A 27,801-nucleotide genomic window follows, 5' to 3' on the forward strand; every position below is an offset into this window, starting at 1 on the left:
GGATAGAATTCCAGGTGTGTGAGAGTAAAAAAGCCCCCTGTATGAGCAGTCCAAACTGTCAGGTATGAAAACAAACTCTTGGTCTGAGAAATAAACCTAATAACATAAATTACTGGAAGACCAAATGAACCTCATTGGAATATTTGTTTGTTTTTACATGTAACATTTCTTATTTATATATGAAAACATCCGCTACCTGCTTGTCCCCAGGAGATGTTATATTTCAGATTTTGTTTCATACTTTGAAAGACGCTGTGACTTGACTGGTCAAAATATTTTGGCGCTTCAGCCTACTTGGAGCTGTAAAAAGACATCGCCATCCGTGACTTCTTAAACTGTATCCCAGGTGTGACAGAGTTGATACGCCCCCTCATCCTGATTTACAGTCTGGTGAGTGCATTTCTGATTCTTGACGGCCTCCCCAATCCAGTTCTGAAGAAGTTGGACTGAAGAATAAGAAGACAGCCCGATGTTGTATGATATTATTGTCCGATAAACAAGAAGTGCGTGTTAGCATGCTAGTTCTTGTTAGCTCTGCTCTGGTTTCTGAGTAGAGTTGTGCAAAAATATCAAAATATCAATATATCATATTGCCCAATGTGATAATAGAGGATCAGTTTCATGGGCTGCTGTATCGATATATCGCCAAGAGTATTTTTTGGTATATTTTACTACATTATTTTGATACAGCGCTACAGTGTTGTTGTTTGTTTAGAGAAAGGAAACTCTTTTATGCGACACATTTGACATTTTGATGAGTTCTGATGATTAAAAGTGGTATGTTTCGTATTAACTTTGCACAAGACATGATTTAGACATTATTTTATGGAACCGTATCAAATCGATTTGAAATATATCATATCAAAAGGAAAGTGCACTTTATTGAGGTATATATCGTATCGTGGCCTGTGTATCAAGGTATGTATTGTATCGTGGCCTATGTATCGAGGTATGTATCGTATCGTGGCCTATGTATCGAGGTATATATCGTATCAGCAACTTCTTAATGATACTCAGCCCTATTTCTGAGATTTGTGGAAAGCACTTATAAACTTATTTTGGTGAATAATTAGGATGTTCAGAATGGAAGTCATAAAAAACACTGCGAACCGTTTAAAATGAAATTCTGTTTTTCACATATTTACGACCAGGTTTAAGATCAGCCACCGCAACCCACTGTATAAACGATTTGCTTTCATCACGTTTTACAGTTCCCTTTTTAGCGACTGCGTTTAATTTCCTATTTGAAAGTAATAACACGCAGGAACAGGCTATAGCATTAATGGATAAACTGTACCGCGGGGTTTGGCACTGGCTCATGCGCATAGCTGTATTGATATTGTAATATTTCCATTCAGTTTAATCTTTGAGATCTGCAGCCAGTGGATTTCACAGAGACAGAGAGGCGCACACTTGTTGGCAGCAGGACCTATGGATATGAAGTCCTAATATTCTCATGTGGAGGTGTGAGTATAGTGTATAAGCTCTGATAATACTCCCTACAACTGTACAACAACTCACCCAGTGTACCAGATGACAAAGGGACAGAGGAATTCATTTTTTCATTCTTCAGCAGGATCCTACAGCTTCATTCAAACAGAGAGATACAGGACTACATTCATACTATAATACTCCCTACAACTGTACAACAACTCACCTTTATGGAACAGATAATACTCCCTACAGCTGTACAACAACTCACATTTATGTGAAAGATAATACTCCGTACAACTGTAAAACAATTTACCTTTATGTAATAGATAATATTCCCTACAACTGTAAAACTATTTACATTTATGTAATAGATAATACTCCCTACAACTGTACAATTCACCCTAATGTCACAGATAATACTCCCTACAAGAGTACAACAACTCACCCTTATGTAACAGATAATACTCCCTACAACTGTACGACTCACCCTTATGCAACAGATAATATTCCCTACAACTGTACAACAGCTCACCCTTATGGAACAGATAATACTCCCTACAACTGTACAACAACTCACCCTTATGGAACAGATAATACTCCCTACAACTGTATAACTCACTTATGTAACAGATAATAATCCCTACACCTGTACAACAACTCACCTTTATGGAACAAATAATACTCCCTACAAATGTACAACAGCTCACCCTTATGGAACAGATAATACTCCCTACAACTGTACAACTCACAGTTATGTAACAGATAATACTCCCTACAACTGTACAACTCACCCTTAGGTAGCAGATAATACTCCCTACAACTGAATGAATAATAATCTGAATGACAAACCTTAAAGACAAATAATATAAATGTGCATTGGTGGTTTGAAGCAAGCACAGAATAATCATAATAAAAACATATATTAAAAGAGAAAATAATAAATATCTGTCTCACTTTGTAAAAAAAAAAAAAAAGCATGGTCGGTTAGCATGTGGAGTTAGTTAGCGTGATTGGTTAGTTAGCATCAGGAGTGAGTTAGCGTGTGACAGACTGCAGAGTTAACAATCAAAAGCGAAATCTAATTACGCTGATTTAGCATGCATCACTGTCATATTGATAAAAGCCATGCGCAAATGTGTCTTTTCTGAAGCCTTCTCTCCTTTGTTGCCAAAAGAGGACAGAAAATCAAAGCGTTCAAATGAATTCTAATAGAACAATGTGCACTTTCCATTCAAAACATGCAACACCAAAACAACGAGTGTCTATTCAAAGGGGTTTTGAAAAGCCAAAATGAAGCTTGATACTGTATGTGAAATTTCAATAGTTTGCTACAGACCTTGCGGGCTGTGTGTTCCATCTCAGAGAATTTTCAGTTAAACCAATGGAGAGTGTAATACTAATACTAATACTAACACTAATACTAATACTAACACTAATACTAATACTAATACTAATACTAATGTTATCATAGCGAAGGTTTCAGCAATCAACACTTTTCAAGTCCCATCCAGAAGCCGTTTTACATTTGGTGGAGTTGACCTGTAACTTTTCTAGTTTTGGTCTCCATGAAGATTGAAAGGTTTAATACCAGACTGTGAAACATTCCAGACAAAGTACCATATTTTTCGGACTATAAGTAACACTTTTTTTCATGGTTTGGGTGTTTCCTGCGACTTATATTCCGGTGTGATGTATTAAAATGTTGACACTGACAGCCGCGAGAGGCCCTAGTCTTGTGTGTCAGTATCTGCTGCTCCTGTTACTCCTGTACCACTGTCACTTCACTCTACTGCGCATGTCTCCTGCAGAAAGAGCCTCTGTTATGCCTAGGATCATGGCAGTCGATCATGTCAGATCTTTACTTCTGTACCAATTTAAACAGACTTATAAGACAACTGAGAAGACTGAACATAAATGCTCCCAAAAAGAAAATTATATTTTGCAGATTACAAGCTGCAAGTAGCAAAATCTGCAGCTGAAAACGGTAATCGAACAGCAGAAAGAAAGTTCGGAGTGAGCGAGAAACTTGTAACATCAGGAGGGTGAGCCATGTTACTTTCCAGAAGTCACTGGATGAACAAAGCCTCGATTTCAGTGACACCGAAACCATCCTCTCGGGATTCATAAACGTCCGAATAATTCTAACTGGAACTGATGCTCTGTTTACCCCCGGAGGTCACGGAGTTGCTCAGAAGCAACACCGAGGATGAAGAATTGAATGGATTTAGTGATTTGGAGTGAGATGGAGAGTTTGGTAAACTTGTTCTTTTCTGTTGTTTATGTTATAATTATCTGAAGAACTGTTCATATGTGACATTAACAGTCTGTTGTTCTCTCTTCTATTGTTATTACTAGAACTTGACTTTTAAGATGAAATGTCGGTTCCTGGTCTCTGATTTTATAACATAAATTTCCCCCCAAAAACAGTGACTATAGTCCAGTGTGACTTCTATATGATTTTTTTTTTCTTCATTATGCATTTTTTGGCTGGTGCGATTTATACTCCGGAGCGACTTATAGTCCAAAAAATATGGTAATGACATTTCCATGCTCCACCAGAAAAGTTGAACAATGCACATTTAACTTGAAAACTGCTTCATGCCAGCATAAGTTGGAACAGGGCATTTTAGGTTTTGGAGATGTTCACAGACTAATAATCCAGAATTACTCAAACGTGTGAATGAAACAAAACACAACTCCAGGTATGATTTTGAGGAGGTAACAACATTATAACATGTCTTAAAGCTCACAAAAGTCAACTTCACATAATAGAGGATGTTTAAGAGCTCTGTTACCAAGCTGAGTGCACATGGAGGAGAGAGTTGCAATAAAACGTGAGTACAAACAAAGGAATCTCCAGAGGGTAGAGCTTCTATAAACCTGCATGTACCAGTGATGTTGGACATATGGAACAGTTTACAGACACTGGGTCATTGGCCGAAGGTAACCCCATTGTAAAACCAAGCTCCCACTGCTACACACACGAGCGCACACAAGTACACAAAACACACACTACGCTGGTGTCGGTTACTTCACGTGTGTTATATAACTTTACACAGGACTGCACGCGCCAACCGAGCACAGCCAACGCCAAGACAGAATACCAAGCGCTAAGTCACAGCAGGCAACATTACAGGCGCTAGGCTACATTTTATCATCGCACAATAGATCACACAACACAAAAACAAATGTAACTCACCTAAAAAACTTGTCTCATGAAATAAATATGCGTAAGTCAGTTTAAAGATGTCCATAGACTGTATAAAAAAGTGGACTTAGGCGACATTCAGACTGCAGGGCTTAGTTTTTGGTAAAATCAGATGTTTTTGCGAGGTTGTTCACATTTCCAGTTAAATGCGACTTGTATGTGAACTCCCCAAAAGTGTCCCGCATGAGCTTTGGAGGACACGACGACGTCACAAACAGCGAGAGTACTTAGTGTTTATGGAAATCACCTAAACATGGGCACGAGCTTTTAAAGTTGCTGTCGTACCGGAGCCAGAACATGTACAGTTTATTTGTTCTATGGAGGAGATTAAGAAGGAGAAGGACGAGGTTTCTGGCCATGGCGTTTTGTGGGGCAGTAGAAAGGAACGTGTAGGTGCGGAGTCACAGACAAGAGTGGGAGTATTGCTATGTACTTCACTGCTTCACTCACACAGAGTTCATTTCAATTTTCACATGATGAGAAGAACGTTTGTGTACATTTGTTGATGTAGGTGTAGGTGGGATGAATGTGACCTGGCCGTTCAGACTGAAGTCGCATGTCATAAGATCGGTTTCAGGAGCACATATCCAAGTGGCCTGGGTCGCATTTGAAATCATCGGATCTGTGTCGTTCAGACTGTCATTAAAAGATCTGATACAGGTCACATAGGGGCAAAAAAATGTGATTTGTGTCACTAAGTGAGTGTGATATCACCCATAGCGATCAGCTGCAGCCAAATAGAGCTCATGATGCTCAAAGTTACCAAGCCAAGCTCCATATTAAGGACAAAATAGCTAAATAAAAACACCAGGACTATGTTGGGTGGCTTAATATGAACATTTTAAGAGTAAAGTCTGTTCCAAGTTTTTTAAAGTTCAAGACTACCTTCACAAATGATTATAGTGAAAGTGTATCAAGTTTAAAAACACAATGGAGCACCACATGGAGAAAAACCACATGACAACACAAAGTGGAACAGAGAGCTTTCTGCTAGAGAGGAAAACTCAGCCTAAATATGCAGGATTTCTGTGTTAAACATGTGTGAATGAAACAAAACACAAGACCTGGACAATAGAACATAGAACAGAAATTAGCGTAATATAGTATCTTTAACCATCAACAGGAAAACCCGTTTGGAGTATTGTATGACTACAGTGCAGTGAGGGAGCAGTGGGCCCCACAAATCCATATCCATGCTATTATGACTAAGCGTTGCCAGGACAACCTTAGCTGCAGGATTTTACCTATGGTGTACGTTTATGTACATTTAGGGTTGATGAAACCTGAGGTGAAACCTGAGTACCAATCCACACACAGGGAGAAACAGGGATCACACAACACAAAAACAAATGTAACTCACCTAAAACACTTGTCTCACTAAATAAATATGTGTAGGACTGATGAAAATTAGTTTAAAGATAATGTTTAAAGAGTAGAATATGCTGCCTGTCCATAGACTGTATAAAGAAGAGGAGAAAGGCGACGTTCAGACTGCAGGGCTTTTTTTTGTGAAATCCGATTTTTTGGCGAGGTTGTTCACATTTCCGATTAAATGCAGACACAGGTCGAAACATGCAAACCATTCACAGAAAGGAAGTGAATCCGGACCCTTCTTGCTGTGAGGCATGAGGGCTAGCCACTCAGCCACAGTTGGACTTTGAGCTGAGCTTGGTCACTACATTAGTTGGACATTTGAATCTATTTATAATCCACTATTTATCCACTTCTGAGATGATTTTGAGTAGACCTGTAACGATAATCAATAAATCAATTAATCGTACGATAACTTGTAACGAGCTCGATAACTTTTCGGGCCGCGATAAATTCTATTTGCATGCTTGTTTGTTTTAATTGCTCTCTCTCGCTCTCAAAGAGGGTAAATGTTAGAAGGCGACTCCTCATTTAACAAGTGTAATGACGCTTGAACCAACGTGCGCCGTGTTTATCAACACAGCGGATGCGCGCGGAGCCTGAGTGCAGAAAACGCCGCTGTCTGTGGGGCTAACGTGAAGCCGCAACACAAGCTAGTGCTGCTAACAGAGTGACAAAACAGTTCATCACCAAGTGCCGAAACAAGTCATGATGCCAAATCAACACTGGTGAGCGGGACACGTCTCAACAGCCACATACGTCAAACGCAGTGAGAAATGTCTCAAACCCCAGCAGCCGATAAACCCATACCCAATCTACAAAATTAACCTAGCCCCCGGGAGAGCCCGAAATCCACAGAAATCCCACAAGACTCCGACACGACACCAGACAGGACAGAGGCTCCCTGATAGAGAAATAGCCTCCTGTGTCGTGGGTTAAAATGACCAAAATGCCGAGGCTCACAGCAGCAGCCACAGAGAGAGTGGCCACTATATTCCAATGTAAGTCAGTGACTAAAATTACCTTTAACGGCAATTTTGTTACAGAGACTTAATAATCCATTTTATTTATTGTTTTGGTTGGGTTTCGTTCAACAGTGGTTTATTCAAGTGCATTTGTGTTAACAAGTCCTCGCTGTGAGCCAGACTACATTAGACTAGTCCTATGTTAACAAGTCTGTTTTATTTCGGACTATTGTTTTTGGTTGTCTTACAGTTCCTGTGTTAAATGTTATTTAGAAAGTAAGGTTTATTGATTTTTGAAAGGGTGTGTTTGCATTTTTTAGTCTATGGTCATTATATTAGTTGAAATTGGTCTCAAAATGTTAATATTATCGTTTATCGCAATAAATTCTTGGTCAGTTAGTCGTTACGGGCCTACTTTTGTGACATTGGACACCTTCGGTTTGCCTGACCAGCTAAGAATACATGCTTCTCTAATCGTCTGGGCACCGGTTTTACCTCCTACATGGCTGCTTACAATAAAAAAGAGATGCAGAGGAGGAGGTTATGACCAGACTGAAATATAGAATGTACAGACGGACCCTGGCTGGCCTTCTGTATATTTGGCAAGACTACATGTGAAAAACTGTAAACAAAATGTATGAAAACTAGACTCTAACAACTACTCATTGTAACAGACAAATACATAAAAATAAGTGTCCACTTTTAGCCGTGGATAAATTGGCAGGTCTTTATTGAATTCTGAACATATCTCCGCGGCAAATGTTTTCAATCAGGAAACTCCAAAGATCCAGATGATCCGCAGATGTTACCCCACAGCCCGGAGTACGAGCGTGCCCTTTTCTTGTTTGCTTTTCGTTCTTGACATGCATTCTCTTTCATCCCCGCGCGGCTAACTCGGAATCGCATGCTAATACCAGGTGAATCCAGGGTCAAACAACACAATACGACGCAGAACCACACGAAAACCGCACACATGGGGGCTGTCCGCGAGTTACATCACATCTTCTCCAGTTCTTTTTATATCCGCGCTGTTAGCTCGCAAGGTCACATGGCTGCAATTAGCTCCATGTAAACAAGCGGGCCAGGCAAGAAGACATTACGGAATCCCAATCGCGGAGCTTGGGGGGAATGGAGAATCCGAGCCTTGTCTAGTGAAAAGGAGCCAAGATCCTCTTCCACTAGGGGGCGGCGCAAAAATGAAAGTTTATATTTATTAGTTTGGACGTTGGTTATATTCCAGCGAATCTAGTTAATACAATTTTTAAAGAGGTGGTATGATACTTCTATTGTGTATTAACTTGCTCTCTGTGTTATGTTACTCCCCCTTCAGAGCGCTATCACAACAAAATCAGCATGCATCCCACTAATGAAAATACTGCACATTGCGTTGAGTTTGTAAAGTTGATGTGTACAGTTTGAGTCATGTTTTTGTTTTTTCATGTGGGCGCATGGGTGACGTACTGTAGGCTTGTGGGCGGAGCTTCGTACAGAATCTTACAGCTAGCCCAGGGTGACCAGGCGTCCCTATTGACCCGAGACAGACCCAGTTTTGAGTCCTGTGTCCCCTGTCCCAGCTGATTCATCCAAAACCAGTGATTTATCCCAGTTTTAATCAAGACATGCCCCAGGTGTCCCTATTTTTGACCAATCTGATCCCTGCCAAATGTAAACTGAGGCATAAATTGTCATCTATTTAGGTAAAATACAGAAAAGCTGCTTAAAAATGAGAAAAACACATAGAAAATGTGACTATACTGACTCATATTAGTGCCGAGTGCATAACAATTTTCCTTAATTACTCACTCATTTCACAATTGCATTATTACCAACCACCACAAACCAGGGATGTCCCACTTTTTTTTTTTGTTTGTTTGTTTGGTTTTTTTGAAAATCTGGTCACCCTAAGATAACCATAAGGAGGGTTCAAATAGTGCCTGGAAGAGATCACTAAATTAATCAAAATCTAAAATCTCTTCAGGTATACTGTATTTTTGATGAGAGAACATAATAACATGGTAAAAAAATAAAATAAAATGGATTTTGCATAGTATCCATCTTTAAGTTCCATAATTTACTATGTAATTTTAAAAAGCCACACAACTATAATATTATCCATATAGGAATTAGGGGTGTGCAAAAATATTGCAATATCGTTTCATTTAATGTGATGATACAGTATTGATATCATGGGCTGTTGTATGGCTATATCGTTAAGAGTATTTTTGGGTAGATTTTACTCAATTATTTATTTATGTAGTTTCAGAGCTACAGTTTTGTTGCTTGTTGAGAGAAAGGAAACACTTTTATGCAACACATTTGACATTTTCACTGTTTTGATGATTAAAATGTTTGTGTTTCTTATAAACGTTGCACAAAAAGTGGTTTAACAAAGACTTTCCACATCACAGCCACGATTTAGACTTTGTTTTTTACTGAACCATATCGAATCGATTTGAAATACATGGAATCGAAAGTTCACTATATCGAGATAGATATCGTATTGAGGCCTATGTATCGAGGTATGTATCGTATCATCAACTTCTTAATAATACCCAGCCCTAATAGGAATCCATATAAATTCATGAAATCCTTTTGTATTCTTGTAAAGTCTGTGGTGGATACTTCTACCACCACTCCACGGTGTTAGTTTTATTCCATCTCATTTAAAAAGTACACATAGTTTAATTTAACTGATTTATTTAGACTTATATTTTCTAATTTGGATGCACCCGTTTTAGTCAATATCAGTCTGAATTATTTACTCACTTGTTCTTTTTTTTCCTGAGTGGCCAGACAAGGGACTAATAAGGAGTCGACCCTTGGCAGAGATAATCTACTCCAAACCAAGAGAAGAAGCACTATTTAGTTAGTTTTGCAAAGTTAGTTCGTTTAAGGTTACTTTATTGTCACTTTATTATTATTTTCTGTATTATACTTAAGTGCCTCCTTGTTACTTTGTTTAAGTTAGTAGTTTTAGTTCATTATTTAGTGTAATTACTTCCTCTTGTGTTCAATTTAGTTAATCCTCCTGTTCTTTGTCTGTTCGGATTAGTTTTGTTCTGTTCGTTTTGGTTTAAGTCACCCCCAGTTGGGCTTTTTGTTGATTATTTGCCTAATTTGAGCTTTTGTTAAATCACATTTTCTGACTTTATTAAATTTAAACTTATTTTTATACTCTTGTCTTTGCCTTTCTGTTTGATCCACTACAAGACCCATAGAAAGTTGGTCTCAGGTGTTCACAACATTGTAAAAGTACCTTGCTCATGGACAAAATGACGAATGCATGATTGAACCACAACTTTTTACCTGCGTATGATGTTTGATATAAACCGCATTGGTCTATTCTGTGCTAAATCTTCTTCTGGTCGACACCACAACTATAATTTGGACTATTTATACTGGTCTTGAAAATACATTTCCTGATTCCTGAAATATCACACTTCCTTCCAGATATAAATCCAGTATTTTTTTTTTCCTCCAAGCATTTCCAAACACTTCCACTTATGTATACAAATCACGACGCAAGGTTCAAGGTCCTACTACAGTGGCTCTCAAACACACACAGGGTAACAGCCAATAAAACAGAGCGTCAGGGGCAGACGGCGTGACGGACACAGAGACGCAAACATACAAACTCGGGCTCGTAAGATTCTCCTCGTGTCTGTGGTGTGCGCTTTTCGTCACATGTTTAAAAATCCTGTAGTGTGTGGCGACCTTTGAATAGGACTAAACCGTGACAAAATAGCTGTAACCGAGGACTGACCCTAAGGCAGAAGAGGTGTCAAAGTACCACCTGAAGAAGTTTGTGTACTACAGAGTGAAAACCACCATCTGACTATTGATACTTTGCAGCTCATGTCATCAACATTCTCTGGGGGTGAGAAGCTAATGGTAGGCACTGCTCCGTCAGAGGCTTTTTAAAACTTTAATATAAGGATCCGGTCAAGCAGAAGTAAACAGCAAGGCCAAAATTCAAGTTAATGCATCTGATATAAAAATGTATTGAACAGATACATATGTACTCTAGTTTATGAAACTGTTGACCTTTTTTCTGTACCATTTTTGGTTCTAAAGTTACATATGTTTTAAACAGACCATGTATGAAACATGGAACAAAAATTATTTCCCAAATTTCAAAGACCTGAAAATCATGTAAATAAATGGATGTATTTCATCATATCTTCTGTTATTCCATCTTTGAACTGTTGATGAAGGTACATGATTTTTCCAAATGATAAAAATTTGCTTGGAAGGACTGACATATTTTATAGAAATAGTTTCCTTTCATTTTGAAGTAATATTAAAGTATTCAGAAGAAAAAAGCGACAAATGATGTAAAATCCTGCACCTTCTACTTGTTTGCACAATTTTCCCTCCGTTACTTTTCCCTCTGTTACCATGACCTTTCTTAATAAAAAATCTCATGACTCAAAAAGTAAGAGGTTTTTCAACCTAATCTTGTACCATATGGTAGAAAACTATATGAAGCAAATATTCAAACCAGTTTGTTAAGGATATGGAAGTGAGAACCAAGAGTTATCACTGTTTGGATTTATTGACCAAAAAGTGCTGCATATTTCATTCCCTCCGTTACCAACATGAGTTTTTAAATTTTTTGTCAACAACTTGAAAGAATATCACAGGTTTAACTTGACCCTGTTGGAGTGTAACTCTTTCCTACATTCTGATACTTTACTTATTTCAATAGTCCCTCTAGTTTCTGAATAAGAGACATTTGAATGTCAAAAATCTGCTCCTGTTTCCCTCCGTTACCACTTGACCGGACCCATAAGCTTTATTTCAGCACAATCTGACCAGAAATAACTGACTTTGTAGACGTTCAGACTGCAGCCTTAAGTGATCCAAATCAGATTTTTTCACCACTATGCGACCTGTATCTGATCTTTTAATGACAGTCTGAACGACACAGATTCGACCCAGGCCACTTGGATATGTGCTCCTAAAACCGATACATATCCGATCTTTTGACATGCGACTTCAGTCTGAACGGCCAGGTCACATTCATCCCACCTACATGTCAGGCTCAGAATCTCGTCTATAGAGGAAAAGCGAGGTTAGCACGTTCATTCATACTTGGGGTGATCGCTGTATTCAGACCAAATTGGAGGGTTTTTGGAGGGTTTTTGAAATGATTGCCAAAGAAATGGCGAGGCTACAGGCGGTCCTGGCTCCAACGTCAACAAAAAGTAAAGAGCCTGTGAGCCAAATACAAGGAGGCTAAAGACTCAAACAAACGAAGCGGCCGTGGACATGCAACCTGTCCATTTTACGAAGAACTGGACCGTATTTTGGGAGACAAGCCCTGCGTGTGACGTTGTCGTGTCCTTCAGTGTGCATGCGTTTAAAGTTCACACTGGAGATCACATACAAGTCGCATTTAATTGGAAATGTGAACAACCTCGCAAAAAAATCTGAGTTGAGCATTGAGCCCTGCAGTTTGAACGTAGCTTTAGTTGGAACTACAGGTGAGTTGATGTCTACTGTTAACCAAGTTCTTCTCAAATAACATTTAACATAGAATTAGTCAACAGTTTTTCAGTTAGAAACTCCTAAACAGGACCATGACCGCTCATATCGAACCTGAAAATATGTTGTTTGAATCCATATAGTATTTTCTTGAGTTTTTCAGACTGTTTTGTTTTCTGTATTTGCAAATCTGTGCTTTGTTTCACCATTGAAACTGCTGAACATTCAACCATACGCATTCATGTAGAACACCCCCAAGCGTGAAGTCACAGCAAAGTATCAATACAATATAAATACAATATTTCCAACGACAACACAAAATATGTATATGTATATGACAATTTAACACTCTTGCTTGGTTTCAGATGACATCACAGCTTCTATGACACAATATTAATGAATACAGATGTGGGCACCTAAAATTAATATTGTTAAAATGCAAAGTTCTTGGGTTTAGTCACAAATTGAAAACACCAAATTCAACATTTGTGAGTTTAACGTTTTGGATATTTCGTGGCCAAGTACAGTGATATCGATACTGAAATTTGTCTCTTGCCCTTTATTTTGGAGAATCATCACATTGTAAAATCTGAAAACCACCAATTTTCTTTTACAATTTACGGCAAACCAAGCAAAAGAAACCAAACCAGCGCTCACCTGCTCATGATACTCGATCCCCATACTCAGCGTGTTGATCATAATGGCGATCATAATCCCCCTTCCGAAGTATTTACTGTCCACGATCTTCCGAAAAGTGTCGCACACCAGCCTCCAGAAGCGCACCACCTTGGCCGCCGTTTTAGCCCAGGCTCCGGTGCTTCTTCCTGGGCTGCCGGCTGTCCCTGCGGTCCCGGTGGTGGAGGTCCTGGGTGAACTCGTAGACCCCTTCGCTGTCCGAGTCCCCCGGCGTCTCGTTGCCCCCCTCGGCGGCCGCTTCGGACTCCTTGGCGCAGTACGGGCAGTTCTCCGGGTCCAGGGTGAAGCCGGTGGTATCCATGGCGATGCCCGAGTGGCTGAGGTCGCGGGCGGACAGCTGGTACGAGAGCTGGGCTGTGGGAAGAGAGGGAAGTCAGGTGGGGAGAAGGAAAAAGTTAGATTTGTTTTAGATAGCATGACGTACAACTATATTTATATATTTTAGTTTGACTTGTACATATACTTTTATACAATTATGCCTTATTTACCATTGATCTGTTGCTATTTTTGCTATTATTTGGATTTATTATTACCATTTATATTTTTTCTCTTTGTTATTATATTATATTGTGATGTGTGAGCTACTGTGTCCAAAGATTTTCCCTTGTGGATCAATAAAGTTTGTCTAAGTCTAAGTTGCGTAACACTGATACAATAATAATATGCATAATAGTCAGTAGAGTGGTTGTGTTATTATAGATGGGTTGCTGGTTCAATGCCAGCTTCAATAGTGCAAGGGCAAGACTAGAGACTGTGCTATAGTTTTAAGTATCTCTGTTCTACAAAGGCAGAACATCATAACATCACGTTTGGTCAAAAGTGAGTTTGTGTCACTCAAAACACTTTTGAATTCACCCCTCAGCTTTATATTTTGAGTGATCCAAAAATGACTACTAGATGTCCATCATCAGAATTTATTCAAACTAGTATTATGATTGGAAAACAAATAATAATGAGACACTGGAAAGACCCAGAGGAGCCAGCGTTTCATGAGTGGTTCACAGAACTGGCTAAAGTAGCCTCTTACGAACAGATGTCATTTAATATGTCAGATCGAATTATAGCCTACAAAAACAAATGGAAAGCATATTTGAATTATGTTAACTGTGACAATGGTGGAGAAAATTAAATTGTATGAAGTGAGGAGTAATTGTAATGCACAATGTAAAGGATTTCAGTGGTTTTCTGTTTAGGGAAAAAAATAAAAAAAAACTCTGTATATTCTAAAATTTGTAACCCGACTGCCTCCCTTTTTTTTTTTTTTGGAGTTTGTGTGTGGGGGGGGGGGGGGGGAACAAAACAGAACATGTATATTATGATGTATATGGACAAAAAATCACTGAATAAATTACAAATTATAAAAAAAAATAAAAAAAGTGAGTTTGTGTCTTTTTTTTTTTTTTTTTGTATATGAGACCTCCTTTATCATGTGAATAAATATCAAGAAAAATATTGAAAAATTGACCTTTGACCCATTTGGCAGTTCCTGTTCTCTGCCTTTGTACCATGAGCCCAAGATAAGGAGTCGTGCAAAGACAAACGGCAGTAACAGTGTATGTTTTGTTTGTGATTTAGTCCATAAATATATTTTATTTGTATTAAATTATTCTTAAATGATTTTTACTGTGAAAGTGTTTTGTGTGTTTATTCATAGAGTACATATTTTACTGCAAAGTATAGTGTCTGTCAAACTGTTTAATTGTGTAAGTGTCACCGCACGATCCTGTTCAGCACTAAATATCACTAAATAATTCAAAGGTCTTCTAGATCATTTTAAACAAACTAGCCTGATTCATCAGCCGGTTTCACTTTGTGGAAACCGTCTAACCTCACAGCATTAGGATTTGTTCACGCGACAGTAGGCGGGTACTTTTTTTAAAAAATTTTGGTCGTGATGTATGTAATGCATCACTAACGGAACTAACTGGTTTATTAAGCTTTTCCCATATTCCGTAGGAAGAAGAACAATAACGTCTTTCCCCTTGATAAAATTCACCAAACATTCTCTTTGTTCCGGCTTTAAATCCTCGATCTCGGGAATCATTATCAACACAGAATGTATTGCTCTTCGCTGATTGGCTGGTGCCCTGACTCGCATTTCTGGGATTCTTGCAAACCATCTAGTGTATTCTGATTCCTGACCTAGTTGCTGGAGCGGAGGTTGAAATTGAGCGGAGGCACTAGGTGGCGCCAGTCTGGCTACAAACAAACCCCATGGTGACTCTCCCTTAGTGAGGTGTTCTGATAATGGATGGAAGTCTGGGGAAGATCAAGTAAATAATGATCATGTCAGTTCCTGCCTTTTGCCTTTGCACGTCTCCCTATTTTTGGCTCATGATACAAAGGCAGAGTACAGGAACTGACAAATAAGGGTCAGAGGTCAATGTTGAGCTCAGTATATTTCACATACAAATATTTCTTCATTATAGCAACTAGTTGTCAAATTTTGGGAGCCCTGTCTATTATACTTTTGCCTGGACAAAATTTTTCATTTTTTCGTCAGTTTCACACTCTGGCAAGTTAAGGTCTTTTGTCTTTGTAGGGCAGATCTGCCGATACCAGATATCAACTGATAACAGTGCAGAGACAGAAAACAGAATTTACTAGGATTTCCGTAAAACAAAAATAAAATAAGACTAAACAGATCCAAATGTGTTATACAGCTGTTATTTATCTCTTTCTAAATAAAAGTTCAAACATTCCGAGACTTTCCTGGCCAACTACTACCACTAAACTGTCTAATAACAATTTATACGCCAAACTAGGACATCGACTGAACCGATATTCAATCCAGCTATTCTTTTCAGTATCAGCGCTGATATCTGACACCAGTATTGGATGCATTATGCAACTTTTCTAGTGGGTCAGCCAACTACTTCTCTATTCACCACTTACCGTAAGAATGCACGGAATGAAAATGCATAATGTAAAAAATGCAAAATGAACATCTAATGGCACACTGTGGAACATTTCAGACCAAGCAATAACATCTCCAAGCAAAGCGCACATTTAAAGACGCCACTGACATAAATATACGGTAGATAGTAAGCTCTTCATAGACATAGATTTTCAAATATTTTTCACAATGGTGGGTGAAGCATTTTGAAGAGACTGTCACTGCCACTGACAGTTCAATCTGATTTTCTGTCAGGTTACTGCGAGCGCGGCCAGTCAAGACTAACTCAGACTTTGTTGTTACCTCCTGACTATTAATGGATTAAGATTGACAGGCGGAGAAAAGCTCGGTCTAACCCATACACTGAACACAGAAGTGGGCTGAGGGAGCGTGACATCACCCATCGCAATTCGGCTCCAACCAAATGAAGCCAACTGAGGACAGCAGTTATAGTTAGATCCATATTTGGAATGTGCAACCAAAGAGCCAATCAGAGGTAAGGTTCTTAAAGATACATTCCCCTTCCCGCCCACTCTACTGGTCTGGCACATGGATCTATAATAAAAACTGGACAAGCCATTCCCCTATGTCCCAGCTCCAGACTGACTAGTGGCCAATCCAGGTACTGGCGAGGAAAAAAATTCAGTTTGTTGACTGGACAAAAGTTACAAAAGTTAGTTTGGTTGAAGACGTTTCGCAGCTCATCCAAGTTGCTTCTTCAGTTCTGGTCAGACGCTGGTGGACACTTCCTTATATCTGCAGGGAGGAGCTAACTAACTGAAACTAACACACCCACTTGTTTGACAAACTGAATTTTCTCCTCGCCACGGATTCTACCTGGACAACTGAGGGATTCTTCACACTGCGCCAGGTACCGCTGGTCACGGGAGCTTAGGCCCAGAAAGAATCCTCCCACAGAGCGCAATGGATTTTTTGGGGATTTCAAACTGCCTGTATTCGGCGGAGAGGGCATCAGCAACTGACAAAAAGGTTGGATTTTGTAGGGATTATCTTCTATTTTCACAACATAAACTTCCTCAAAACACCTAAAAGCACCTAAAAGTTCACTTTATAAGACTTAGCCTAGCCTTGCTCTAGCTCCGCTCTAGCAGCTCTCCTCGCTCTGATTGGTCGCTCCAAAGTCGCTCTACGCCGTGCATGTTACAAATGTTAAAGGTGTCACACTCTGAGGTCAGCACACCAGCTCCAGCTTGGATCCCAAAGACTTAATTTGATTTTAGTGGGGACTGTGTGTTTTCTGTTGTTGCCTGTCACCTCTGGAACCAGTTGTCATTAGAGATTAGACCGGCGGAGTCTGTACCTGTTTTTAAATCACTCCTAAAATGCACTCTTTTCACTGGCTTTGTTGTTGAGTATCTTATTGTTTTCTTTGTTTTTAGCAGTTGTATTGTAACCTTGACTGCAATAGCCCTTGTCTTTTCTATGTTTGTGTGCAGCACTTTGACCAGCTGTTAAGTTTTTAAAGTGCTTTATAAATAAAGTTGGTATGGTATGGGGAGGAGATCGCTCGTGTTGAGGAAGTAACGCAGAAGAGAAAATTTTTGGGGGCCCATGCGTCAATGAGCACAGGCCATTGAAAGTAATACAACACCATATTGGTTTCACCTTTAAATTTGATCAGAGTTCTATGGTTCGGCAGAGGGTGGGCGCGTAGCAACGTCAACCAAACCTCTTACTAACACTGACCTGACTGTTCACATATTGATTTACGGACAAAACAGTGGAATAAAAACACCAGGATCATGCAGAGTGAGTTAAAGCTAATTGCAAAACAGTTTAAAGTCAGAATGACAAGCTTGACAGCAGCAGTTCCAGATAGAGGGGCCACATTTTTCAATAGAAAGTGAACTGAAAATACGTGTAGAGTCAGACGAAACCAGTTCTTCCTATTTGTAACGCCACAGCAGGTTAGTTATGTCCATTTATGTACGGTCTATTGCCTATCCCTTAGCAGTAATGACGTTTACAGGTAGAGGGTCCACCACCTGTACAGTATGTCTCCATGGAGATCTTACTGACTACCCTGAAATGTTCCACAGTATGACATTAAACAGCTCTACCTTACATTTGTTAAATTGCAGGTGGTTTTATAAATCAAAAATTCCACAAAAAACAGGCATTGTGACCTGTAACGTAGTCTGGTTTGGTCTTTGGATGATAATAATAATAAAAAATCTTTATTTATGAAGCACTTTTAAAAACACAGTTTACAAAGTGCTCTACAAGCTGCAAAGATCAATAAAAAAAATAGCATCCAGAAAGCAAACAAAATCAAACAATGAAGCAATCAATTCAAATAATTATAATAAATAAGTTAATAAAATAGAATTAAAATAAATGAAGAATACAATCTGGCTAAAACCAGCTAAAGGATGGCCAACCAATAAAAAATCAGTTTTAAGAAGTGATTTAAAAGATGATACTGATGATGCCTTATCTCCTCAGGCAGGTCGTTCCAAAGCCGAGGTGCCCGGACTGAAAAGGCTCAATCACCTTTCGTCCGGAGCCTAATAGAAATACTGTAAAAACATTCCAGACAAAGCAATAACATCTCCATGAAGAAAAGCTTTTGGCAGTAGGGTTGTGCAATGTCATTATATCGTATCGTTTAATGTGATGATACAGTATCGATATCGTGGGCTGCTGTATTGATATATCACTATCAATTATTTTGTTACAGCGCTACAGTTTTGTTGCTTATTCAGAGGAAGGAAAGTCTTTTATGCAACAAATTTGACATTTTCACTGGTTTGATGATTAAAATGTTTTTGTTTCATATTCACTTTGCACAAGAAGTGGTTTAAAAAAGACTTTTAGTGTTACAGCCACAATTTAGACATTATCTTTTACTGAACCATATAAAAGCAATTTGAAATATATAGTATTGAACCAAAAGTGCACTGTATCGAGATGTATTGTATCGTGGCCTTTGAATCCGTGTATCATTCATTCATTTGTTTTTCAAAATAAAACCAAAAATAAGAAATGAAAAAAACAACACTTTGTCTCCAAAACCAAAATGAAAAAAAAAAAACAGATAATGATTTGTTTTTTTCAGTTTTCGATTTTGTGTTTAAATGAAAAAAAACAAAAAACAAAACAATAACGACCGTTTCCCATTTACTTGAACTGCGTTGCTGGACTGAACCATGACTAAACCATTTTCAGTCCTAGTCTGGTTCCAGTCTCAATCCTGGTCTCGGTCCTGGTCCCGGTCTGGTCCCGGTCTCAATCCTGGTCTCAATTCTGGTCTCAGTCCTGGTCTGGTCCCGAACCTGGTTCAGTCCAGGTTTAGTTCTGGCTCAGTCCTGGTTTAGTCCTGGTTCAGTCGTGGTTCAGTCCAGGTTTAATCCTGGTGTAGTCCTGGTTTATTATCTGTTTTTTCATTTTGGTTTTGGAGACAAATAATGAAGAAAATGTTTTTTTTTTTTTCATTTTCTTATTTTTGGTTTTATATTGAAAAACGAATGAACGAATGATACGTGGATTCCTTTGTATCGAGATATGTATCTTATCGTGGCCTATGTATTGTATCAGCAACGTCTTAATGATACCCAGCCCTATTTGTCAGACCAGAAAAACAACCAGAAAAGTTACAAAGTGCACCTGTAACTGTTTAATTCATTCACATATTTGTCTCCATCAAGACAGATAAGTTAAATGACAAGTTCCACAGCGCACTTTTAATGTTCAACAGTATTTCCGATATTTAATCTACATTTGTATTCACCTTGCAAGACATTTCATTTACAGATCAAGCTGGTGAGAAACGCATCGACGAATCCAGTGAATCTAGTTTGCATTTCTTCACTGCCTGATTTGTGGCATTGACTGGGTGTTTGAGTAACGCCCTGTCACTATTGGCGTGGAGAGCCTCTAGCGCGTGTAGCAGCTCCAGCTTCTGCCTCTCCGGATGTATGCGAACCGCTCAGCTCCGCCTGAACTGGCTGTGAGTCCGCCGCATGACTGATTAGCATTTATCGACGCGTAATTAGCGAGCTTTCTTTCTCTCGCTGAGAAATAGAGCACTGGGGCTAGGGATAGACTATGGTTTCAGCTTTAATTACAGCAAATCAATAGCATACTGCGCCGGAAGATCGAAGCAGGAAAAATACCGGGACAGCATCGCTTAATTCAAGGTTTGTTTACATACTTGCAGGTAGCTTATTGGTCAATTATGCTATTCTCTGCAGAAATATATTAGACAGTTCTTGTTTGTTTTGAGCCATAATGCCTCATCAAAAACCTATATCCATACCTACAGTTGTTTTTTATCATTCACATATGTTTCAGTGATTCTTTATTATTAGTCTGTCATCATCTCCAAAGCTCAGAATGCTGATGTCATGAAAACAAGCTCCTTCCACAAGACGAAACGTGAAGCAAAAACGAGTCTAAATCTGTGTTCCAGTGTTGGCACAAAGCAGGTCTACAGCATAGAGCAGATCTACAGAACAGACCTACTGCCACATTTGGCTGAAGTTTGTCTAACAAAAGTGCACAAATGCATCTGTGTTTGTCACGATGTGCGTTTGGTTTGGTAAATGTGCAGAGGCTGGTAAATATCACTGCAAAACCAGAAAAGAATGCAACTCCAGTTTGGAACTTTAAAAAACAGGTTTAAAAATCTTCCTTCACTTTTTTCACAGTTTTGTGTAAAGTGCCAGAGGAAGTTCTCTTAAAGAAGGGGTTCTCAAACTGTGGGTGAGGGTCCAAAAAAGGGGCACAGAGTGTTTCAGTGCAGTTTGCTTGGCTTTGTATTAGGTAGATCATTTATGACTTGGTCATTTTGTAAGTAGCTCACATGCTGAAAAAGTGTGAGCACCCCTGGCTTACATGTTTAAGGTTATTGAGGATGCTTTTGTGCCTGTCATCAAGCTGGTTGTTGCTGGGATTGAGGTCATGAAAAAATACATTTGTAAGATTTAGTTTATGCTCCACCTTATGATGACATCATAAGGTGGAGCATAAGGTTTTTTGTTTTCGAGAAGAACACAACCTAAATATGCAGGATTTGTGTGTTAAACATGTGATTGAAACAAATGAAACAGAAAACGCACACGAAGGATCTTGTAGAAATGCAAACGCAAGGAACAGTAAAATAAAAGTGAAAAAATAAAAAATAAGCACACTCAAATGGCCGATGTTCAAATGCTTTTTCAAGTTTTTATCATTTGTGGCTTTTATCTAAAGTTAAATCTTTTTTATCTCGTTATGCACGCTTTTATTTCATCACTCCTGGACTAATGTAATGCACTGTATTCTGGCATTTCACAAAATGCACTTTTCCGACTACAGTTAGTCCAAAACTCTGCAGCGTGACTTTTAACAGGACAAAAAGGAGAGAGCACATAACCCCAATCCTTGCATCTTTGCACTGGCTTTCTGTTAATTTTAGAATCGATTTTAAGATTTTATTGATTGTTTTTAAAGCTTTGAATGGACTGGCCTCACAGTACGTCTCAGACCTCATCCAAAGTTATACCCCCGCGCGTGCTCTGAGGTCCGAGGGCCAGCTCCAGCTCAGGGTGCCTAAGACGAGACTTAAAACCGGGGGGACAGGGCCTTTTCTGTGGTCGGCCCTAAACTCTGGAACGATCTGCCGCTTTCATGTTCGAGCAGCCCCCACAGTGGAGAGTTTTAAGTCTCGTCTTAAGACCCACTTTTATTCTCTGGCTTTTAACACCGCGTGAGTTGTGAGGTCCTCTGTGTTTTTTATTTATTTTTATATGTTTTTATTGGTTTTATTGATTACATTTATTTATTGTTTTTACTGGTTTTATTATTTTAAGACTAGTATTATTTTAGTAGTTTATTTTATCATCTTATTATTGTTGTTATTTTTATGTATTTGTGCAGCACTTTGGAAACTGTTTGTGAAATGTGCGACAGAAATAAAGTGGATTGGATTAGATAAATACTTACTCTGGTCAAAAGCAAGAAAAATGAACTGACGAAGGCTTTTTTGTCGAAACGTTATTTAAAAATAAAGAAACCTTTTGGACATCGGTCATCTGAGTGTGCTATGCATTTTATCACTTTTAAACATGTGATTGAAAACCACAACTCCAGGTATGTTTCTGATGAGGAAACAACATTATAACATAGAAAATAAATTCCAGTAAATTATAACGACAATTATTTTCTCTCATGACTCCCTTAGGACAAAGAAAACATTTCGCGCCTCTCCACTCTCCGCCGCGACTATAAATAGTATCATTTGTTTCACAAAGCTGGATGATTGTCGGCAATATTCGACACGTTTTCGCTGAACAAACTCAAGCGGCTTATCAGCGTGATTGGGGTGTAATGTCTTAATTTATTTGGCTTCATGCTGTCCGCTGCCAACATTTTTAGACACAGTAAACACAGCGGTCTTTCCTCGTTTCCCACCGTAGTCACAGTGAAACCGAGCGCTACATACATGTACGCGTCGTGGTATTTCCTTGTCTTAGCTTTCGTTAGTTTCATTATCTCCATCTTTTTACGCCTTTCTTTTCATCCCTGTCAAATATTTTTCCATGATGTCTCTTGAGGTTTTGTTCACTGCATTTCATATCTCCTGCTCTGTGCTGTGTGTGTGCTATGTGTGCGTACGCTTGGTGCAAAAAAAAAACAACAACACTATACTACTACTGTACTACAACTACTGCAGTGGATGTGCAGTTACACTTTATTCTAGTACGGCAAAAAAATCCATGTTCCCCAAGGTCACATGCATCCCCCCCGGCATCACACTGCACCCCATTATTATTTGAGAAGTGCTGATTTAAAGTAATAACATTCCCATTTAATTGTCACTTGCTGCTTGATTCCATGGAGGCTTGCCTGGAATTGTACATACTATGGCATTACACTTGTCTACATCCGTGGAGACAACGAGGCGTTCCCTCAAGGCTAAGTTAGATCAAGAAAACAAGATAGAAATTTCAATTCCATACTGTAGAACATTCCAGATGAAAGCAATAAGATACTCATGGTGTCAAGAAATGTCAGAACCCGCACCAAAAAAGTTGCATAAAGTACTTATAAGTTAATAAATAGATGCTATATGAGACTAATGAAAATGTACTTTCAATTTGACATATATTTGGCCAATGCAGCCATTAGATCAGTGTGTGGATGCAAAACAACTTTCTCCAGCTAAGCTCAGACAAGACAGAAGTCTTTGGCCCACAGAAACAAAGAGACAATGTCAGCAGTCACCTCCAGTTTGTCTCTCTAAAACCTTCAAATCAGGCAAGACATCTCAGGGTAATAATGGACTCAGACTTAAACTTTAACAGCCACGTCACATTTAGGTTTACTGCCTAAAACAGATTTGGAGAGACTTATCCATGCATTTGTCTCCACTAGGTTAGAGTACTATAATGTTCTGCTCACTGGCCTCTCCAAACGAGCTGTGAGCCCAGGTCCTGACTTGAACCAGGAAGTACGAGCACATGCCCCCTGTGGTTCAGAGACTTTAAAGTGTCTTTGTTTGTGCACAAGTCTCTCCATGGCCGATCACCAAAGTAGATTTCTGACATGTTAGTGCTAAATGAACCATCTCTGGCCTCCTGCTGGTCTCCAAAATCAGAATTAACCCTCTCCAGGCAGGCGTTGCAGATTTGCAACAGCTAAATACCAATTACCTACTTACTCCAAATCCATATTTTATGAGCCTTTTTTACTCAGGAGCCTTTTTTCACATCCATGCTGATAAACGTGGACGATGCAGACTGTGCAAGAAGGGCTACACACAAACAGCCTGCCAGAAGTGCTAAGTACTTTTGTTGTTTACAAAGGATAAAAATTGTTTCTTGGAGCACCACTGTTACACTGTGCTTTATGTTTTCATTGTTATGAAAAGTGGTATACAAAAAAAGTTATCGTTCATATCATTTTCAGTCTTCAGTGTTAATTTACCACACCGGGCCAATGCTGCAAATCTGCAACATCCCAGAACGCACAGGATGTGAAGGTCTCTCTCAAAAAAAAGTCAGGATTGTATATTACTACCCCATATGATCATTTTCCGCAAATATCAGATTTTTTCCTGTTACTAAATTTTAATTTGAGCCTGAGAGGGTTAAACACAGGGAGTCAGCATTTTAGATCCATGCAGCTAAAACCTAGAACAGTCTTCCTGAACATGTGAGACAGGACTCTACTTTGACTTTGTTTAAATCCAGGCTCAAAACGCTTCTTCTGAAACTCATCTCTCTCATTTAATGTCTCTTTCTCTTTTTTAATTTTATTTTTGATTTGTTTGTATTGTGATTTTATTGTATTTCTCATTCTGTAAACCACTTTGACTTACTTTGTGTACAAATTGTGCTATACAAATAAACTTGCCTTTCCTTGCCTAACCCATGTATAGTCTTGTGTGACATTACCTGCTGGATTGTGCGTATCCACCAGACAGGATGGACGCCGCTCCAAGGCCATGGGTGGAATGTTGAGGTTGAAGTTGAGGTTGCTAACGGCGACGCTCCCCCTCCTGGACTCCGCGAGCGCCCTGGCCTGCAACGTCGGGTAGTTCTTCGGCGCCGCGAATGGCACCGAATTCCTTTTGAGCGCGCCCGGCGTCAAGGAGAACGGATTCAACGACGGGGGCGAAAGCGTACAATCCGGCGGCATGGGCAAAACCGTTATATCTGTATCCGAAGTGGTGGCTACAATCGGCGCGGCTACCATCAAATGCCCGCTGGACGCTACAATAGATCCGCCGTTGTTGTTGTTCGAAGCTGACTCGACATCGCCAGCATCCGTCGCTCCTCCTCTACCCGCGCCCCTTACTACGCTGCCGTTCCCCAAGTGGTAATGCTGATGATGCTGGTGGTGCGTCATGTGGTGGACCAGCATAGATCCGTGGCGAGATTTTCTACGTCTCCTCTGGCTCTGGGTGCGTTGGGGTTCCTGGGCGGGGGGCGAGGCGGCGATGTTCAACCCAGCTCGGCGCGCCAGGAATCTGAAGACGTGGGCGACCTGCTTGGCCCCCTTGCGGATGATGTGGACCAGGTATTTCAGAAGCTCATCGTAGCAGGAACCGGGCTCGGAAAGGGAGGCCAAGGTGCTGGCGTTGGACATGAAGCGGACGCGTTGCTCCTTCATCAGTTGGCTCTCGCGCTGCTTGGTTTCGGAGAACTGCGTGGCGATGACGACCAGGCAGAGGTTGATCATGAAGAAGGAGCCGATCTGTGGAAGACAGAGCAGGAAAAGTGTAAATCTACAGAGAGAGTTAGAGGAGTTTTAAAGTTTCATTTCACAACTTTTCTGGTGGAAAGACTGTCACCTGCTTGTCTAAATGGAGATGTTATTGCTTTGTTCCATGGTATGACATTAAACACAGCATTTATTCATTTTGGGTGTTTCTATTGTTCTGAAAATACAATCTTTCTCTGTGAATATGGTCTGACCTGTAATGTAGCATATAGTTGTCTCCCTTGAGATAGATTTAATCTTTATCATCGAACATTCATGACAAAGCAATAATGTCTCCATGAAGACAAGCAGGTGCAGACCCTCCACTAGAAAAGTTATGGAGTGAACCTTGACCTTCCAGAAAGATGACTTAACTATGTCCTCAGATACGAGGATGACAAATCAAATATAACTTTTATTGATAACAATTGTGCTACAAAAACATTGGACATGATGGACAAGTTGTTGATGTTATAATTTGGGGTTTTGGTTCAAGAGGATTATCCAGTCAGAAAGCAGAATGAGCCTCACATGAGTTTCTAATTTGAGTTGCCAGTTTCATTACTGAGATCCAGTTGGTTTAAATCTCTCTCTGATTTAAATGGTCACTACTTAAATCCCAGCGCCTACACCAATCCTGAATCAGTGCTAGTGCAGCCTCTGCAACTCAGGGGGTGACGATGCGTTCAATTACCCATCTTGTCTCCCACTCGGGTCACGTCCACACTTCAAGCATTTTATTATGTTTTATTATGTTTAATTATGTTTTGCATGTCCAACTTGGAGAAAAATGTGGACACCAACCGGAAAGTCTTTGTTCAATATTGGCCTCACCACAACACCGACTACCACACCCAGAGGCAGTGATACGGACGCACTAAGGTATTGCTTCCATACGAATAACTGAAATTGTCATTTACACCACCAAAGCGTCCAAACACAATGAAAACAGTTCATATTTTGAAGTGACACTGAGCACAGCCATTTTGGATTCTGTCTGGGAATCCTTGCCGAGGAAAAGGGGAGCGTCAGTGCATGTCACTAGGTAAAGTTCTCGAACCTCTGAGTCGGATGGATAATTGGAACGCACCATGAATTCTGGAGGTTCTGAGCTTTCACATAAGGCTTAATCTGTTCATATACTGAGAATTAGAGATGTAATGATATCCAGATCTCTCAGTCCCATACTTTCTCAATGATACTGGACATTGCGATATTTTTCTTTCTTTATTTTTTGTGGAATCTAACAAAAATTTTGAGTTGTTGAATATACAACTTTTTCTTTTAAAAATGCCTGAATCCGTCATAATCCAAAGACCTAAAATTCATGTAGTCAACACTGAAACAGCGCAAAGGTCTATGTACTTCTATTTATTTACTTTTTTGATTTTATTTTTTTAGCTATTGCTGCACCATAACTATTAACTATTAATGTAAGCAAAGAAACCAGTAATTTTGATATATTGTGATGGTCCAAGATATTATTGTGAGACTTTTAGAGAAACAATATCACAATATTTCAGTTACTGTTACATCCCTGTTGAGAATGAGAAAAAATATCTTCTACTGTAATTGTGATTGCAGTATCTTTGCTAAAGTTATAGGATTGCAGACTACATACAGTTCTTTTAAAAGTTCACCCTATGTAACTTTTTGGTTAAAGGGAACCCATCTGCTTGTCATGAAGATGTTATTGCTTTGCACAAGACGACATTACATTTAATCATGTCCACTCACACAAAGAACTTTCAAGGTGTTTTTGGCTATAAACGTCCTGAACAATAAGCGCAAGACAGATTTGTGGATCTAATGCCACACTGTGAATCATTCCAGGCCAAGCAATAACATCTCCATGGACACAAAAGGAAAGAGAGCACATAACACTAAGGCTGCATTCACACTTGCTCACACACCACATAACAATTGGGACTAAATTAGGACTAAAAATAGAACCAAACCTCAACCAGACCATGACTAAACCAGGACTAGAACAGAATAGAATAAAAACAGTTGCATTATCATAAATATATTCTGACAATTATAATAAAAAGTCAACCCTACAGTTACCAAAATACATTTCAATCTGAGTCAAAGTCGAAGTGGAGCTCAGTGCCCATTACTGATCCAGACACAGGCCCATCCATCTGGTCCGTCAAGAGTCACTCTCATGTCATCAGTCCATGAAAGCTTTGAAGAATCTGTCTTCGGTCTTGACGTTTCAGCCTTGATATTTCAGATCATGTTTCTTGTTCAGTGATGGTCGGGTTTCAGGCTTCCTCACCTTGGCCCTGTCTCTGAGCACTGAACACCTTCTACTTCTTGGCTCTCTAGGTCGGTTGCAGTTCTGGAATATGACAGCGCTGGAGAGTAACGGGTTCCTGGTAGACTCATGTTTGATTCTTCTCAAATCTCTTGCAGTTAATTTGCGACGTGTTTCTTGTGACAGTGTTTACTATTTGTAACAAAACGTTTGATGGTCATTTAAATCTTTTTTTTTTTGCCCATTTTGCCTGAAGAAAAGCTGTCTAATAATTCTT

The 27,801-nt window shown here is 39.5% G+C and overlaps 1 protein-coding gene across 1 annotated transcript in view; it reads right to left on the reverse strand.

Moving 5' to 3' along the window:
- Window positions 1-27,801, reverse strand: part of cacna1g (calcium channel, voltage-dependent, T type, alpha 1G subunit) — a 634,394-nt gene that overhangs the window by 235,311 nt on the left and 371,282 nt on the right. The window contains 3 exon segments of the mRNA XM_055150510.1: window positions 13,123-13,266; window positions 13,268-13,515; window positions 24,457-25,258. Of these exon segments, the coding sequence (XP_055006485.1) occupies window positions 13,123-13,266; window positions 13,268-13,515; window positions 24,457-25,258 (1,194 nt within the window).

The sequence above is a fragment of the Boleophthalmus pectinirostris genome, unplaced genomic scaffold (genome assembly GCF_026225935.1).
Source record: "Boleophthalmus pectinirostris isolate CB_2022bp ecotype Guang Dong unplaced genomic scaffold, ASM2622593v1 HiC_scaffold_14, whole genome shotgun sequence".
NCBI lineage: Eukaryota > Metazoa > Chordata > Actinopteri > Gobiiformes > Gobiidae > Boleophthalmus > Boleophthalmus pectinirostris.